Here is an 18,927-nt window from a genome sequence, read left to right on the forward strand (position 1 = left end):
GAGAATAAAAGTTACGCCTTCTTTCTTTGCGTGAACATTTGGGCAGCGTTATGCAAATCTTCCCACATAGTGACCTAGATATGTGAGGGCGTGTTAGAACGAGCCGTTTTAGGTAGGTGTGGCTGACTCTTAACTTTTGAAATCGCATCATATGACCCCTTTAAGAATTGTTTAACTTCATGCAAATGAACAGCGAATTTCGTGAGCGACAACCAATAGGAGTGAAGAATCTGTCAGTGGCGCTCACACGTCAACGTCTCGAGTGCAGGCAAGACAGGACAGATTTCCTGAGCGATTTCACTGTTTTATATGATTTTACTGTAACCACATACATGGATATAAAAAATGATGCGTAGAAAAGAAACCGTTGGCTGTCTAAGTGAGTTTGATTCATACATTGATGGTTCGAGTTGTTAATTACATGATGCAGTGAGCAGTTTAGCACCGGTTAATGATTTAATGCACGAGCACTGCTGTAGTTTATATATCAACACTCTCCAACAGCAGAATGGTACTTTTATTTCTTTTAAGTCTAATTCCTAGTCATAATAGAATGATATCTTAGTTTTACCGGCAATATACAGTTTGTGATTGCATTTTATATGTCCAGATATGTCCAGATGTGCAGTCTACCAATAACAGAGCTACAGCAGTAGGAATGCCCACAAGCGTCTTCACAGCACAGAGTCTAGCGACATACAGCGAAAAAGTCGCTGGCAGTGTGAACGGGGCTTAAGTCTCCGAATTAAAATGTATTATTAAAAGGCAGTGAACATGTTAGAAAAGCACTGCTCTGATAGCTGTAAAGCATTGCTTTAAAGGGGATGACTTAAGAGACGCAACTTCTCAGAGACAGTTTCAGCATCCTGACAGTTTCAGCACACTAAAGCACAGCACATGAGAAGTGGTGTCACTTAGATCATCCCTGTTAAAGCACCGCTTCATAAATTATTAAAGGTAAAGCTGAAATTTAAAAAATAAATCCATACAAACTAGTTGACTGAGGCCTAACCTGATCCATCTCTATCGAAAGGTTAGCTCCTGCTTGGAACATCACGCCTCAGTCTAGCAGGACATGTCCACTACGTATTAACTCCAGCCCGCATTGTTGAGGAGTCTTATCTAGTCCTCTGGGACCTAAACCTGATTGTTTGGGGGTCCAGAAACTCATGGGCGACAAGGGGACGGCAGTGCACTGAGCGTAGACTCTGCACGTTCCACCAAGACGGAGATGAAGTTAACTAAGAAAGGAGCAGTCCCTCTGCATCCAGGCAAGAGGTCACACGATGGAGCTGAGGGCGCTAATCATTTCCAATTACAGATTCCTTTTTAATTATGAATTATGCATGAATTTTTAATTAATCTAACGTTCCGAAGGTTTTCCTTTTTTTTCTGTTCCGAGATCTCAATCTAATTACTCTGCATTAAGCGAGGGAGCAGCGACCCTGTTGCCGACCTTCTAGGTAACCCTTGGTCAGCTCTCTCACATCAATCTCGCTGCTGTCTCACAATTACCTATACTTTCGGCTACAACAACATGTGTTTAATGGTCTAAAGTTTGGAGTTTGATTACATTAACAAGTGTAATTTTGAGTTTTGTAACAGCAAAATTTCCTTTTGCCCCCCATAAAATTATTAATTGATACACTCAATATTAGCATAAGCATTAACTGTTTATGATATTGTCTGTAACACACTACAATTAGGGTTAATACATTAAAAGTATTTAATGCATTAGGTAACAATGAACAATACTTTCACAGCATTCATTAATGATACTGATAATAATGATAAACATTTCTGCATATTAATATATTTCAGATTGTATAAATGAACAATAATGCTAAAGTTTCAGCAGCAATTACTTCAGTCTTTAGTGTCACATGAGCCCTCAGATATCATTCTAATATACTGATTTGCTTCTCAAGAAACATTTCTTATTTTTATCAATGGTGAAAAAAGTCGTTCTGCTTAATATTTTTGTGAAAACCGTGTTATGTTTTTTTCAAGATTCTTTGATGAATAGAAAGAAGTTGAAGAAAGAATTTGAAAAGAATTGTCTTTACTATTTTTGATACATTAAATGCATTTATTTCTTTATTTTTTCTGACAATGTTTTAAATGGTAGTTTAAATAAACATGAATTTATAATTAAATATATTAGTTAATAAAATCTAAAATATGAATCTAGGTTTATTAACCTACATTAATAAATGCTGTAAAAGATTGTTGATCATTTTTAGATCAGATATCTAAGGCATTAACAAATCTAAATGTAAAGTTTAACCATATTATCTTCTTTTAATTTCTGGAAACATGTCAATTAGCAATCTTAAATCACTAATCAATATTAATCATGTTAATAAGCATAATCTAAGATATACTTGTTTGTTAATCCTTTACAATCTAAAGCCAAGTATCCTCTGTCAAGAAAAATGGCTCTGAACGTGTGTGAAATGCCTTTAACAAGGCCTATAACTGAATTATCAAAAGTCACAGACTTACGATATTTTTATGTCAGCCTTAAATATGTATTTTTAAACCTCTTAAAAACTGGCAGAACTAAAAAAAACAGCATCAGGTATCAAGATGGTATAGTACAGCTATAATAAACAGGCTCTCCATGGTGGAGCGGTAACTGAGGTTAAGAATCAATCATGCAGACACAGTCCTGCAGGATCTTGGCTTTGGGTTCCCATCCAGCAAGCCGAATTCTACTGCCTTTGCCAACCCATAATTATATTAGCAATTTATTCATCCTAAATGCAAGGAATTATGGATAAATCAAGCTGGTTTACATAATCAAGCATCTAATTTCATCACATTGCCCTTTTACATTGTGGTTTAACTGAGATCTCTTACCTGAGAGCTTCATGAGGAGGTCCGTAGCCGTCTTGGTGGTGATATCTGGGCTGAAGAGTGAGGCGGCTGTAGGTCCAAGCCCCGGTGGACTGGATTTGAACCCTGGCAGATCCAGAGAGCTGCTGCTGCTGCTGGGTCGCTCCCTACACAGGGCAAAGGGAGACATCACAGACACATCCCTCTCCTGGGGTTCCTCCTTGATCTGGACGTGGTTCGAGGGTTCTGCAGGGGAGGCCAGCAAACGACCGTCGGGTTGGCTCACAGTGGGAGACGTGGAAGCATCTGTGTTCATGACCTGATCACTAGCGACTCCACCATCCCCCATGAGCAAGCCCTCGCCCTCCTCGGTGTCTGTGCCGGGTTCTTCCTTGACTTTGAGGTCGGGACGGGGGAAGTGCTGATGGCAACGCATGTGCAGCTTGAGGCTAAAGTGGCGGGAGGATGTGAAGGGGCAGAGCTCACACTGGAAAGACTCTCCTCGGTCTTGGTGCTGATGGACCTGAGATGAACGAGAAGATATAAAAAAAAAATGTGCAAAAAATGTGCAGGAAGAATATTAGGTCCCACTTTATATTAGGTGGCCTTAACTACTATGTTCTTACATCAAAAAATAAGTACTTATGTACTTATTACTGTATTGCAAAACACTTTTCCTGTTATTGAGGTGGGATACAGGTAAGGTTAGGGACAAGTTTGGTTGCATGGGTAGGATTAAAGGGTTAGTTCACCCATAAATGAAAATTAGCCCATAAATTACTCACCCTCAAGGCATCCTAGGTCTATAGCACCGGTGAGTCTCCTGAAAACCAACGTTTGTTAACAGGAGCAAAGGTAGCTAAGTTTCCTTACTTTAGCAGAGGAAAACCAGTCTCCTCTTGGCTTATATCGAAATCCTCAGACATTCTTCTTTACAAATCCTCGTTTTGTACTTCTAATTAGTGACCGTAGTTTTGTTTTGATCTCTCCCCTTCTCTTCCGCGTGCGTCACTTCTGAGCGGCGATGGGGCAACAGTGTAATTATACATTTAATTACAGAAATTAATTACAGATGTATTTACATGCAGGTATTATTAAAAATATAAGTACAATGTAAAAACATGTAACTGCATTGTATCAAATGATTAATTTAAATGTAAGTACATAGTAGTTAAGGCCACCTAATATAAAGTGGGACTGAATATTAAAATCGAATCCTCATCCTCTCTATTAATTAATTAAAGTGACAGTGACCATACATTTATATATATGTTTTAAATTATTTAAATAATGATATTTTAATGGTTTAATTCTTATTTATTTTTTATAAAAAAATAATGCAATAATATGCAATAAGGCATGAGTGGCCTCTCATCTGTCTCCGATTGCTGTGGACTGTAATGATTTACATTCAATGATATGTAAATAAAAAATGTATTAACTTCTAAAGCCAGTTTTTAAAATGTCTATTCAATGTTTTTATCTGCCACAATATATTACTTTTGAATTACCTTAATTTAGAGGCTTTTCCTTGCAAATATTTATAAATGTGATTAATTGCGATTAGTTAAATTATTTGGTATATCATGTACTTAATTTGATTAAAATATTAATTGACAACCCTAATAATTTTGCATCATAAAAAAATCTGCATCTAAAGACGTTATGATAATTGATCTGATGTGATTTATGTCACAAGCATTTCTGCTCTCAGGGATTGAAGTCACCTTCATGTGGGACTTGAGATTGTCTTTACGAGCACAACGAAAGGGACAGAGGGGACACTGGTGACTTTTTAAGCCTGTGTGGATCACCATATGTCTCTTCCAGTAGCTCTTTCTCTTGATGACCAGACCGCACACTGGACACTGAAAGGGCTTCCCTCCCTCCTCAGGAGAACCTGCAATAAATAAATAAAGAAAATAAATAATTAAATAAAATTCATGCATACAGTGTTTATACATTAAAACCACAATTTAAAAAAAATTACACATCTATTACTATACTTGCATTTTATAAATGTTGTTTTGTTATCATTTATGTGTATTTGTTGCTAGTGATATAATGTTTGAAAAATGTCTAGTATTTACATAAAACCATTAGTTGGACAATGATGCCACATTATTAGATAGCCCTTTGGTATGCAATAACATGTAGGCTAAATATCCTTTCACTCTTGTCAACCTTGCATCTATTGGTGTGAATGAGATAAAAATTGTGAGCTATGATTATCCCGATCAATGCCAAAGACTCCTCACAAAGGAAGCCAAAGACAAGGATGTTTTTAGTAAGCCGATTATTGTTGTTGGCTCCATATCCGGTGTCCATTAGGGCTTAATTGGTCTTATTAGAAGCTGGCATGATTGCATTACAAATTCTACGAGGGCCTGTCAGGATGGCTTCATAAGTATTCCAGTCGTGTTCCTCGAAAAACATCTGGTAATCAGTGTTTGGTGAAATTACCGCGCTCAGGCATTCATTGACCCAGGGTGTAAAACTTCGAGACTGCCTATTTGCAACAATAAACCACCATCTGTGGCTCAACCTCTCCCGGCGAGATCACTGTGGAAACTGCTCGTGAGGTAAAAAGGGAAAGGAATGAGAGCCGTTAGCTGGGTTCTCAAATTTTAATGTCCAGTCGGTACTGTTTCATTACCAGACAAATACTCTTCGCATGACCATCTTATAGATCTCACATTCACAAAAACGAGCCAGGTGAAACTCAATTATGATTTTAATGGAGGTGTTCTTATTTAGTATTTAAACTTTACACTTCAGAATATGCCATATTATAGCTGCTTACAACATATGTATCTCTCTGTGACATTATTCTCTGTGTCTGCAGCTCCTTTGGGTCAATCCTGATTCCAAGCCACAGAAGTTTGAGAATTAGCAAAAGATCAGCCATATCTCAGGCGCTCAACCCAGGCCTGTGCTGAATGGAAACTCTGATGGTTGTGCCGGCTCTGGGGCCTGACCTAAATTCTGGGGGAATCTGCTGAGATGTTCTCTGACTGTTCGAGCTATGGGGAGCACACACACTGCCGGCCTCCGTTTGGCAGGCTGCACATCCGCGGGAGATGAGCTGGGTCTGGGAACGTGCCGCCAACTCCAGCAAACCCCCACTGTGCTAACAGACCTTTCCCAGATTCTCCAGCCAACCTCTTGCAAACGAAGCATGACCTTATGGCACTACTAAATCACTACACAGTGCATTCTTCAGTGGTGTAATAATCAAACATTTAGGCACTGTTACCTTAAAAAATATTTAGTTCAGAAATCATTCTAATGTAAAAAAAAAACAAGACGGGACAATGACAATCTGATTCAAAATTGTCTAGCATTAAATTTTCAATTTATTTACTAATTTATTTTTATAGCATTTTCTTTTATCTTTATTAATCTGTAGCAATAGTTAACATTTGATGTAAATTAAACATAAATCTAAATATATTTATACCTTTGCAATGAGTCAGTTCGTGAAATTTCATCCCTACTAGATATGTGACCCTGGACCACAAAACCAGTCTTAAGTCGCTGGGGTATATTTGTAGCAATAGCCAAAAATACATTGCATGGGTCAAAATTATAGATTTTTCTTTTATGCCAAAAATCATTAGGATATTAATGTATCTCTGCCAAATATTGTCCTATCCTAACAAACCATACATTGAGGGAAGGCTTATTTATTCTGCTTTCATATGATTTATAAATCTCAATTTTGAAAAATTGACTCTTATGACTGGTTTTGTGGTCCATGGTCACATATATCAGTGTTAACTTAGTATCATTGAGATATTGTTTTAGTTTTTATTAATATCCAGGGTCACATATTCCACAGTCAACTGTAAGTGGTATTATTGGAAAGTGAAAGCATTTAACCCTTTCGCACGTGAGTTTAAAATATTCTAGCTGAGCCCCCAGCGTGAGTTTTTTTAGGCGACCGTTATTTTAAAATGTATCGCCTTATTGTTTCCATGGCGACGCGTCATGCTAGTCATGTGACACAACGCAGCCACAATAGATCTGTATGACACGTGGACCGCTTTTATTTCGTTTTTCCTGTTTTATTCAAAATATTGAAAAACATGCTCACTATATTATGAAATATCTGATATTCCGATTCTGAAATATGTGCAATTAAATCTATTTGGTAGTTTAAACACTTTTATATCGACCGTGTTAGTTGATCTATACTAAGGATCATTATTGCCGTTTCCATAGACATTAGCATGCATTTTACAAACTGTAAATGTATGGTTTTGCTAGTACTTATTTGTATTTAAATGTCTGAAACCTAAAATAAGTATTATATGGTTGAAAACAATGAATATTTGTGATAATATGATAAGCGCTTAGCGCATCCGATCTGGCTCGTGCCAGCCAAAGCGCGAAAGCGGATTTAAATTCAGCAGTTGATGACGTGATGCACTGAAAGTTCTAATCACACCGGTGTGATCGTACGCTTCAGGGACCAGCCAAGACTGATCACACCGGTGTGATCGTACGCGTCAAAGGGTTAAGAACATGGCTGAGCAGATGCATGCAAACCTCACATCACCAAGTACAATGTCAGCGGATGGAGGGGTGTAAAGCAGCCAACCACTGGACTCTGGAGCAGTGGAAACATGTTTTGTGGAGTGTCGAATCACACTTCTCTGTTTGGCAGTCTGATAGATGAGTATGGCAGTTTGGCGGATGCCAGGTGAACGTTACCTGCCTGTCTACATTGTGCCAACTGTAAAGTTTGGTGGAGCAGGGATAATGGTATGGGGCTGTTTTTCAGGGGTTCCCCTCACTTACAGTGAAGGGAAGTCTTAATGCATCAGCATACTAAAACATTTTGGACAATGCTATGCTTCCAACTTTGTGGGACAGTTTGGGGTAGGCTCTTTTCTATTACAGCATGCCCCAGTGCACAAAGCAAGGTCCATAAAGATTTGGCTGTATGAGTTTGGTGTGGAAGAACTTGAGTGGCCCGCACAAAGCCCTGACCTCAACCCCATTAAACACCTTTGGGATAAACTGGTGGAGTTTGCGAGCCAGGACCTTTGGTCCAACATCAATTCCTGACCTCACAAATGCTCTACTGGATGAATGGGCAAAATTTCCCGCAGAAACACTCCAAAATCTTGTGGAAAGCATTCCCAGAATAGTGGAAGCTGTTATAGCTGCAAAGTGGGGGACCAACTCCATATCAATTCTTGTGCATTTTGAATTCAATGTCATTAAAGTCCCTTTTGGTGAAACTGTTAGGTGTCCCAAAACTTATAGCATCCATATAAGAAGGGCTGAATGAAAATGCAAATTCACTCTCTAAAAGTATGTGGTGCTTGGTGGAAAAGTTGAAATACCCAGTTTTCCTGGTTATTCTGGGACACAAAGCACCGTGCAACTGTGTGTTTCTGACGCCTTCCCAGAGCTTCCATTACTGCACATGTAGATGCAAGAAACTGGTCTGCAGTGAGGTCTGCATTTAATGGATTCAAATATGTCTTATCAGGTGAGCATGGCTGCAGGATGGCATGAGAGATGGTCATATATACATCTATTTTTTTTGCACAATAATCACAGAATTTGAATTTTGCTTGTGTGATTTCTATTGGTGTGCACAAATAGTCAAATATTTAAATATTTGATCTGTAATTATTATTTGAAAAAATAAAAACACTATTCAAATGTTCCTATGTGTTGCTTTGCTGGCCGTAAATGCAGGGAATAATAAATCCTAAGCATGTGAACTAATAGTCAGTTATAACTAAATGCACTGGGTGGCGCTGTTGAGCGCATTAACAAGTTGATTGTATTTAATCACAGAATGTTGTCTGACTCGCAAAGTCTGGAATTACTTTGATCAACATGATCAGTGAAACTTAAGCCCTATTTGAACAGAATTAGTAGTACCTGGTGACATCTAGTTATTTGTAATAATTGCGGAGGTTGTCTGTGATCTTAATCCCGTGCGAATCGATCATGTCTGTAATTTGTAAAGTAAAAATTCCCCCGCAAATGACCTACCATATTTCGCTGAACACCGAGGTCCAGTGATAATATTTGTCCCGTGCGAATCGGCATCTCTGATTTGGCCAGGATTTGGTGGGGTCGTATATCATTTTTTCAAGGTTTTTGTTTCCTGTGCACATTTTTATCCATCTTTCGCCAAGAATGGAGGCTGCGTTGGGAGTGTTTTGATAGAATTTTACTTGCTGGGTCATATCGCCATACACCATACAACTATACAATTTGCAGAAAGAGAAAGCTGAAAACCAAGACACATGTGGTTTACACTACTCTGGGGTTTTCAACTCTCAAAAACAGAGACGTTCAAAGACGCTGTAGACCCCTTTTTAGTTGGAAAACTCTGGGGTTGCGTTTCAGTGTAAAAAGAACCAAAACCGAGACTTTTGAAAATGATGGCGTGGCTGCCCCAATACGCTCTGCATATCCTTGACGACTGTGTGAACAATAACATCATGTTCATGTACCTGCCAGTGACTAGCAACCAACTTCCTGTTTACACTTTTATGCGCATAACCAGTGTGTATAAATGGCCATGTGGCATGCATTTTCGGTCGTGTAGTGTGGACGGAGATCGTTTCTGAAATGCAGTGAAAACGCCAGTGTAGACAAGGATTGTTTTCATTTTAAAACGCCATTTTAAAACGAAAACGCACTAGTGTAAACAGGGCCTAAGGAGCCAACTTTCACCCGAGCATGTGGATATTCTTGTTTTTCTCAACATTAACATGTGAAACAATATAAACACGATAACCATAGGCCGACTCGTGTATGTATGTTCTGTACTGTAATTGGTACTTGTACTGTTTACACATGTTATTTAACTAAAAGGAAACCTTGAGATATATGTAACATTGTTGTAGAACATTGTTGTGTATGATGCCTAATTATAAGCTTGTTCAGAAATGGTGACAAAAACTTGATTATGAAAAAATTATGTATTTTTCGTTAAACATCATTTAAATAAATGACTATTAATTTTTTATGAGCCCAAATATTTGAATACAATATTTTGGAAAAAATTTTCATTTTTGTTTTAGTGTTTAATCCTACAAATGTAAACCAGCTGGCAATTTCCCCTCAAAAGCACAAAAACGAAAAAAGGCATGCATTTATTTTAGGGAACAAACCGTTACCTGCTTGACTGCTGGGCTTGGCCCTTCCCTTGGGGATTGTTGGCAGCAGAAGATCCATGGCCTGGGTTGGGGTGGGCACCTTCTGGTTCCTGTCTAACAGGGGCTTGACATCTTCGGAGGCTCCCAGTACTAATGCCGGCTCTTTCTTATCAGCTAGAAGGTTCCCTGCTGCTCGTGCGGCCACCTCCTTTAGCAGAGCTGCTGAGGAGGTCATGGAAACCAGAGAGAGAAAGGAGCCAGCTGAGGGTTGATGCTCAGATGAGCCCACCTGCTGCTGACTTCTTTCAGACACTTTCTTTGAGAGGGCAGCAAGCGTGGAGCTGGCTGACTGCGGACTGAAGGGTGAAGCGAACGGTTCAAAGCGCACCGCGTCATCAGAGCGAGTGCCCAGGGCTGCCATTGAGGAGGAGGTGACTGAAGAGGACGAGGAGGAGGAAGAGGAGGATGAGGATGCCGAGGTGGAGGAGGCCACCGCGCTCTTGTCTTGGAGCACGGCGTTGGCGGCTGCCTTTAACTTCTGGATAGCCGAGTCTGGTGATAGGCTGCTGCCGCTGGGAGCCGAGCAACTTGTCGACGGCCATTTATCCGCAACGCCTACCCATACGAAGCCACTGCTGCCTGAGTTAGGGCCATTGCTGGGGCCATATGGGTCACAGGGTTCCTGCTTGACAGTTGCTACAGACGCAGGTGATGCAGAGTTCGAGTTGCCACTGTTGTTGCTGCTGCTATTAGCCAACCTCCTCGCCAGGGCACTCAGCTGCTGTGCGTGATGCGAAGATGGAGATAGTACCAAGCTGACCGGGGGCGACTCTGGTCCTCTGCCCGTTCCACGCCCGGTCAGGTCCCCTCCCTCCAGCTTCAGCGAGCCAGCCTCCAGGAGACGCCGCAGGTTGCTGCTGAGGGGTTTGCCCAGGGCCTGGCTGGAGTCTCCGTACAGAGAGGACACCTCAGAGGACAGCATGTCCTGGGTCGAGAGGACCCCACTGTCCAGCCCCAGCAGCTCCAGGGAAGCCCGCTGAACTGGCGTCGGGCAGCCCAGGGAGCTCTCAGCTGAGGTGTCGTGGTCCGGTCGGGGAACATTGTCCGGGGAAACCCGCAGCTCATCTTGCACATCACCGTAGGACGATTCAGAGGGGCTGTCGGAGGTATTCCCAAACCAGCTGTCCTCTTCTACTGAGCCACCCTCTGGCCCTCCATCCTCTACCGTGTCCACATCTGTGAAACGGAGAAAAAAACATGATTTATGTGTCATAATTTTATTATTAAAATGCTTTTCCAGCAAGACAACTGACAATATTTCATTATCATTTGTTGTATTCTAGAAAGCAAGCATCTTATTGAAAAAATATATGTAATGCATGATTATTATTAAATTCTGGAGGAAAAAATCTGTTAGGAAAAAATGCTCACAGTATTGTCCTTATAGCCATTGATTGACCTTTTCCAAGTGACTTTTCTTATTGGGAATAAAATGGATGGTTTCTGAAAAGATGAGCAATATAAAACAATCGAAAGTTGTCTTGGTGAGTATCTGACGCATCCCTCACAAGGCACAGTGGAATAACTTGCTTTCTATTCTTTTTTCAAACATGCTTTTTTCCAAGAGTCTATAAGAGTGTAGTAAAAGGGTTACCATGGTGACAGGCCCTTCCGGGAGGCTAGACAGCAAAGATTAGGGTAATGGAGGTTACAGAACCGTATTAATATTCATGGGCTTGCCGATACTACAAGGGAGCCAATAAGGATAGGGTTAAGGTCACCAAGGGTCATTAATATACACTTCTTGTATCAATATTCATAAGCAAAACATTACAGCTTGCCAGACAAGGGGAGAACAAATAATGTGAATATTCCTGATACATATTAACAATCCTTCCACAAGAGCATGTCAGGAAGCAACAAGCTTAGATGAGGGAGGATTTCAAAACTTATCAAGTGAGGGTTTTTTGTGTCCATTCACTTGACCAAATTAAATCCTCACACCTCGGTGAAAGTGCGAGAGAACAAGACCTGGAGACAGCAGGAAAAAAAAGGCCGGGGACTTGTGACATCGGAATATGATCTGTAAAAAAATTAATTTGAGCATCTTTTCTTCGCCTTTTGCTCGCACATATAAAGGCTGGTCTCACCTTGCCGACCCCAACATAAGCCTGGCGAGTAAGCTCTCTGTTTACAGGGAAAAGGAAAAACCGTTGCCTGGCAACAGTATCTCGTCGACCCGTAGGGATCATTACAGTCAACACACATCTGGCCAGCACTGCTTACTTTGGTCCAAAGGGGTGGCAACTGCCACGACCCTTTGCGACCATGCACCATGATACTGACAATGCAGCAGAGCATGCTTCGTAACTCAAAAAATCGAAGAAAATAAGATATAAACCCGACACAGCAGAATTAGAGCTGTTTCCCGTAACCTGCGTAGACAAAGTAGTATTGCGATAAAGAAAACTACTTTAGGTATTACATGGAGCGAAGATGAAAACAAAATGCCATCGAATCTTTTCTGAAGACAGTCAGAACCTTCAGAGGTACATTCATATGATTAATTCGTTCATATATTCATTTGTATAATTCCCTTAGCACTCTTTTAAAACCTCCCAGCATTCCGCCATGTTTTCACATAAAACAAAACTAGTCTGCATGCTGTGCGCACGTGAGACGTGTTAAACTGTGCTCTATGCTGGATAGTATTTATTTATCCTGAGTTGTTCAAATTGCGGTAATCGAGTATGATTTTAATGATACTTAAAATATAAAGTGGTAATAATAACCATGGGGAATTTTATTATGATTTATCGTTAAACCGGTAATCGTTACATCCCCAGTGGAAGCATCCTCATGACTTCCCGTACCTCGTCGTCAAAGGTTCGAGCGTTTGATGCACATCGCCAGGGCGTTTCACTGACTGAGCTCTCGGTCACCTGAGCAAAACAGTGAAGTATGTGAGGCATGACCCATTTCCATGTGACACCAGGGAGGACGGGCAGTAATGGCCATAATGTTGTTAGTGAGAAATGGCTAGATTGCTGACCAGAGGTCTCTGAGGCAGTGGCAGAAACTCGGACTGAACCCTGCTCTCGCCATGCTAGGTTAGGCTAGGTTGTGCTACGCCCCGCCACTCTTGTTCCTAGCTGCACCGGAGAGGCAGACACAGGCAAGCCACTCCGTGGGCGGCCTGACATTTCCCAAGGTCACGGCTTGGGGCCCCGTTCCCACCGGAGAGGCAGACACAGGCAAGCCACTCCGTGGGCGGCCTGACATTTCCCAAGGTCACGGCTTGGGCCCCAGTTCCGCATCGCTTTGTCTGAAACAACCCCCTGCCTCTAAAACGCACACACGCACATACGCGCTCGTATGTGGCTCGAAAAAGGGGAACAAAACCCTGGTAGTTAGCTGCAATGGAAACGATCCTATCGCATAGCAACAAGCTTGACAGTTTGGGATGAGGGACAAGATACTGGCCGTCTGCCTTTGAGAGGTTCGTTTAATGGCATAATGGTGAGCATGACTTTGTGTGGCCAGAAAAACAGCTGCGGGAGGCACTGTGGTTTAGATCTGTTATCAGTCACTCTCACTGAGACTTGGTACTCGTCTCTCTTGAGGCTAAACTGCGCTTATGATTGTGTGCTGCTGCGGACATGACCCTAGAACCCTACAACCACAAGTGCTAAATGCAAATCATAACCTCAACTAAACATAAAAAAAGAAGAATGTAACATTCAAGCTCTGGAATTAACTTTTTATCTTACCAGACAGTGATATGTCTCATAGCCAAATTAGTAAAAAAAAATAATTAAAAAAATGAATGACTCTAGTGTTTTCTAGAATTTAAATTAGAATTTAAAAAATTAATAAATAAAGGTTAAGATATACATGCTACAATGTAATCTGCATATAGTTTTGTCGCATTATAAAAAAAAAAGGAAGAAATAAAAACACTTTGTTCACCATGTTTAGTTTAGTTTTGGATGTTTAGTTTATAGATGACACACAAAAAAAAAAAAATCTGTTAATAGTGTTAACAGGAATATTCTGTAGGAAAGAATCCATTCAAATTCCCTCTTTTGGACATAGTAATTTATTCTGTAAATGTAAGGGATATTTATTCATAATTCCACTACAATTTTCTGCATGCATTTGACATCCAACAAGTATTTTATGAAAATGCATATTTAAAACTATTGTGCTTATTTCTCTGATGTGCTCCATCTAGTTGACACACAATGTGTATTTGTTCAGTAAAGTCCAATTTGTGTACAGATAATATAATGAACTGGATGAAGAACTTCTTGACTATTGTTGTATAAGTATGCATGTGTGTAGAATACAGTCCAGACATACACTACCATAAAGTGATTGTTTTTCTTTCTTTTTTTATTTCAGCAAAGATGTATTTACATTTTTAAGACATACACTTTTAAGACTTCTACACTGTTGTGAAAATTATTTCTACTTCAAATAAATGCTGTTCTTTTGAACTTTCTATTTATCAAAAAATCCTAAAAATATATACAGTATGCTTTCCACAAGAATATTAAGCAGCACAACTGTTTTCGATAATAATAAGAAATATTTCTTGAGCTGCAAAACAGCATAGAAGATTGGAGTAATGGCTGCTGAAAATTCAGCTTTGCCAATATAGGAATAAATGCTAACATAGTAACATATTTTAAAATGTAAAGTTATTTTAAATTGTAATATTACTGTATATACTGCGCTGTTATACTGTATTTTTTATCAAATTGATGAGCATAAGAGATTTCTTTCAAAAACATTTGAACGGTAGAGTACTTCATCCACCAAAAATGATAAATAAAATGTCCATCAGCCATATGAAAGACACCAACACAATAGTCAGAATTTCTACTTGTGTTTTCCACAAAAAAATGATACATGTTTGGAACTAAATGAGTGTGAATAAACAATGACCATATGTTCATTCTTGAGTGAATCATTCCGTATATGTATAAATTAGTATTTTTACCATATTGGTGTGCTGCAAAGTATTTTCAGAACAATATCTGTTCTCTGTATTACAATTAGACTTGGAAAACATCTTAAGGACCTTGTTAATTCTGTTTTGTTCTTAGCCACAGTACATGGATCCAGTGTAATTGTAGCCTTTCTCTCGATTCATTTGAACAACAGCCGTTGGCAGCTATACAGTTAATGCCACAACATCTCAGCTGTGAGATGCAATAAGCCAAAAGGCCGAGGAGGAGGCTGGGAGCGTTCTCTATTAGGGCCGGCAGCCACATGACTTGCGTAAAGTTGCCTACCAATACACTGAGGCTATTCTGCGACTCAGTCGGGCATAAAAATCGGCCTGCCTGACCCAGAGGTCGCCGAAAGGGCACAGAAAGGCTGTGCTGGGTGGGAGGGTGGCTGCTTCAGCAGAGTGAAGGAGAGAGGGAGAGCCCATTAGTCGATTAAGCCGGGGTGGAGCCATCAATATTCCACTGATGCCAATGAAAAGACACACTCGCGCAGTCTCGCATGAGAGGCTCGGGTCGAATAGCTTTAACTCTATCAGAGATATTGCAGTGCCTCACAGCGAGCGCTGCTATCGAATGTTACAGGCTAACTAACCACCACTTTGGCATCTCTAGTTTCCCAGCATTCTCTGTGGATTGCAGAAGCAAGTGCCGGTGGCGTTCCAGGGGTGGGGGGCTGGGTTTTGGAGGGGAGATAAAAAGTGGTGGCGGTAATTAAGTGTCCGACTGGGCCCTGGCGGGGGTTGCCACAGCCGCAGGCGATGCTAATGAGCCCGTCCGCCGGTCAGTGCTACCTTATTAGCCGCCGGCCAACAATATGGTGGGAAGGACGTGCTGCTACCAGCCACACGTCGTCACGAGTGACTAACGCAGAACCAGAGGTGGGAAGTAATTCTGTTAATTAGGGGGCTCTCAGGATGACCAGTCTATGTCTTGAAGAAAATGGCCAATCAGTCAAGGCAAAACTAAGATTCTGCAAATACGATCGTATATCGATATGTCACGATTCATTTTCTTGCAGTATTGCATTATCCTTGAGGTTCTCATATCGATCCTTCATATCATTTCCTACAGTTCAATTAATGAAGAAGCAGGAAGTCTAAATTAGCATAAACTGGCAAGCAGTGTTTCTCAGTGCCGTCTGAGCCCCTTCTATGGAAATGGGCAAATTGAAGAGAACCGCATGAGTGAGATTAACACTGACACCACAGATTACAATGCTCTCTCACTGAAACGCTGAGTCTCTCTCTCAGTTGCTATTCAGTTATGGTATCATGAAAGTTCACAATGTATTAAATGAAAAAAGTGAAAAAAGTGTGCCATAATGTATACCCAAACCTAGTATCTTAATTAATCACATAAGACATTAAATTACTTCAATCCTATCCCATTAAACACACAAAAAACTCTTTTTATAAAGATACACTATGAAGCAATTCTGGTAATAAAGCAGGCCACCCCCATTCTTACAACAATAAAACATGATGCAAAAAACATAAATTAAACAAAAACAGTTGTTGATAAAGTACTATGAAATTCTTCTAACATGATACTGAATTCAAACACTGACAGCAAGTATTGATATTTAATAATTACTATTTTTTTGGAATCCAAAAATATTATATTCTCACCTAATGTACTGTCGAAATGAATTTCCACGGAATCAAAATGACCAATCAATATTCGCCATCAAAAGAATTTCAAATGCAAATCAGTTTGCTAGAATAAAAGTCTTTATAGTTATTAGGTCTGTCACTATTGAGTAAACTGGTAATCAGAAGTGATCAAAATTTTGAAAATTAACAATTAAAAAAAAGAAAACAATAAGAACAAGTGCACAAGAGCATAGCATGCTTAGCATTTCAGAGGTTTTTCACACAAATTCACATGTGGCCAACAGAATATTGCTTGCTTGATTTCTGTTTTAGCTGTGCTTTGTGCAACACTACACTATTGACAGTGGACAATGGACCTTTTTTGCAGGCAAAATTTTGCTGAACTTATTACATTATTTTTCTAATATTAAATGAAGTGCTCCCACACAGCTGACACTATCATTTTCTGTCCACGAATTGCAGATTCTGCCATATTTGCTGATTCCTTAAAAATGTAAATTGTAATAGAGATTTTAAAACAAATTACTCAAATTTAGACTAACCATAAAAGCCTTACTTGCAACAGTTGAGTAAAACAGACTACAGACTACAACAAACTACAGTCTATTTAAATAGGATACTTGGAGTAACACTCACACTACATACACAAAGATTATTATATTGTATGCTGTGATTTATAGTGATTTCGATTCCCTTGTATCCAACACTCATATTAAATAAATCAGTCGCCTACGGTATTCCACATTAGCACAGGCCTTCATCAGCATGTATTAGCAAAGCATACTACATATTACCATCTGTGTGTTTTCCGCATGGCCTCAGCGGTCTGTGGGCATGTTGGGCAGGGTGCCAGAGGTGAAACAGGAAGGAGATGTGTTCTTGGAAGAGATTGAGACAGTGTTGGCTTCCAGATCTCTGAAATTCCTCTTTGTAGATGAAGCGCCCTTTTGCACTCTTGTTTATTTCCCCCAACTTCCATTTATAAATACCAGAGAGAGAAAAAAGAAGACAGCACCTGGACTAGTAATCTCAGAAGTACCATCAAAAAGTTGGTAGATCTGCACCTTCATAATCAGCCGTGAGATGCTAATTAATGGGATCCACCATATACTATTCAGTGGGCATAAAAGTGGGGCATGAAGCCCAGAGCTCAACAGCATTGAAGATTTTACATTTACAGCAAGAAAACAAATCATGGAAAAGAAAGGAAAATGGATGGCTCGCTGTGCCCGCACAGTCACAAAAACCTAAGATAATAAGTAAGGCTCTGTGTACATACCACAGGGACAGGAAGCAGGGGTGGATTAAAGATAGAGAGAGAGAATATGAATGGGTGGGGTTTGAAGAAAAGGAATGGCTTTTTTACAGTGATACCGGGTTGACAGCAGCTTGGCAGTGGCGCCCACGGCACTGCCTGCATGGATCCAAGCCTGTCACTCAAGACAAGGGCACTAATCAGGATTGGTCCCGGTTTCTTCCTGAAGAATGGGGGTGGCAGTTTTACAGCCATTAGAGCTAGAGAGGAGAGTGGGGGATAGAGCGGTGGCACAGCAGGAGAGGCTAACCTCATTTACATGCAGGTCCTGGAGGAGAGAGAGCTGATTCCTTTTCCAATCTCCATGTTAAACGGTGGCCGGGGCAGCCGATGGTTAGTGCCGCATTGTTCGGTCCTAGTGCTCTTTGTCACGCCGATAGCCATCTCGCTTTTACGAAGGTAAAGACGTACGAGCGAGATAACGCCGACGGCACCCACGTATGACTGAAAACGTGCCGTGTCAGAAGAGTAAATGAGAATAGTTGTTCACCTCTTCCCTTTCGCTTCACGTCAGCGTAACCAGGTGCTTCTAATTCAACCCTACAGTATCTGGGTGACAAATGATTGCAAAAAATAGGATCACTATGACAACCATAACTGTACAGCACATCGAGCCAACATTTTGTGCCTAACCTTAGTGCTTGTTTAAGAGTCTCTGCATAGACAACGACTAAATGACTACAAGGGTAAACTGTGCCCGCTGAAAAACGAGTGTGACTTACAGCAGTGGGGGACTGAGAGAGGAACAAAAAAAAAACAGTCCACTGTGTGTGCCAAACGGGGACGTCTTTATAGAGAGTATTTGGGATAATCTATAAAACCATAATGAAGATATGCATAAAGATCTACAGCTGAGCAAACAGCAGAATTATAGTCTGAATCAACACCATGCTGTAAAACAATTCACTCCAACTACAACACAGCCAATCAATAGTGGTGCATAAAATGAGGGCTCCACTGATATTGAGATTATACTAGTGATAGACCAACCATAACTGATAAATGCCTTA

At 40.4% G+C, this 18,927-nt stretch overlaps 1 protein-coding gene across 1 annotated transcript in view; it reads right to left on the reverse strand.

Moving 5' to 3' along the window:
* Positions 1-18,301, reverse strand: part of LOC107684451 (zinc finger protein 827-like) — a 75,269-nt gene extending 56,968 nt beyond the window's left edge. Inside the window, exons 1-8 of the mRNA XM_016480702.1 lie at positions 18,177-18,301; positions 17,969-18,080; positions 13,339-13,461; positions 12,258-12,341; positions 12,122-12,158; positions 9,993-11,207; positions 4,566-4,738; positions 2,863-3,361 (exon numbers count right to left, since the gene is read on the reverse strand). Coding sequence (XP_016336188.1) covers positions 2,863-3,361; positions 4,566-4,738; positions 9,993-11,207; positions 12,122-12,158; positions 12,258-12,341; positions 13,339-13,461; positions 17,969-18,080; positions 18,177-18,301 — 2,368 coding nt within the window. The remainder of the gene's footprint in view (positions 1-2,862; positions 3,362-4,565; positions 4,739-9,992; positions 11,208-12,121; positions 12,159-12,257; positions 12,342-13,338; positions 13,462-17,968; positions 18,081-18,176) is intronic.
* Positions 18,302-18,927: the final 626 nt, after the last annotated feature.

This window comes from Sinocyclocheilus anshuiensis, unplaced genomic scaffold (assembly GCF_001515605.1).
Source record: "Sinocyclocheilus anshuiensis isolate Anshui unplaced genomic scaffold, SAMN03320099.WGS_v1.1 scaffold309, whole genome shotgun sequence".
NCBI classification, from domain to species: domain Eukaryota; kingdom Metazoa; phylum Chordata; class Actinopteri; order Cypriniformes; family Cyprinidae; genus Sinocyclocheilus; species Sinocyclocheilus anshuiensis.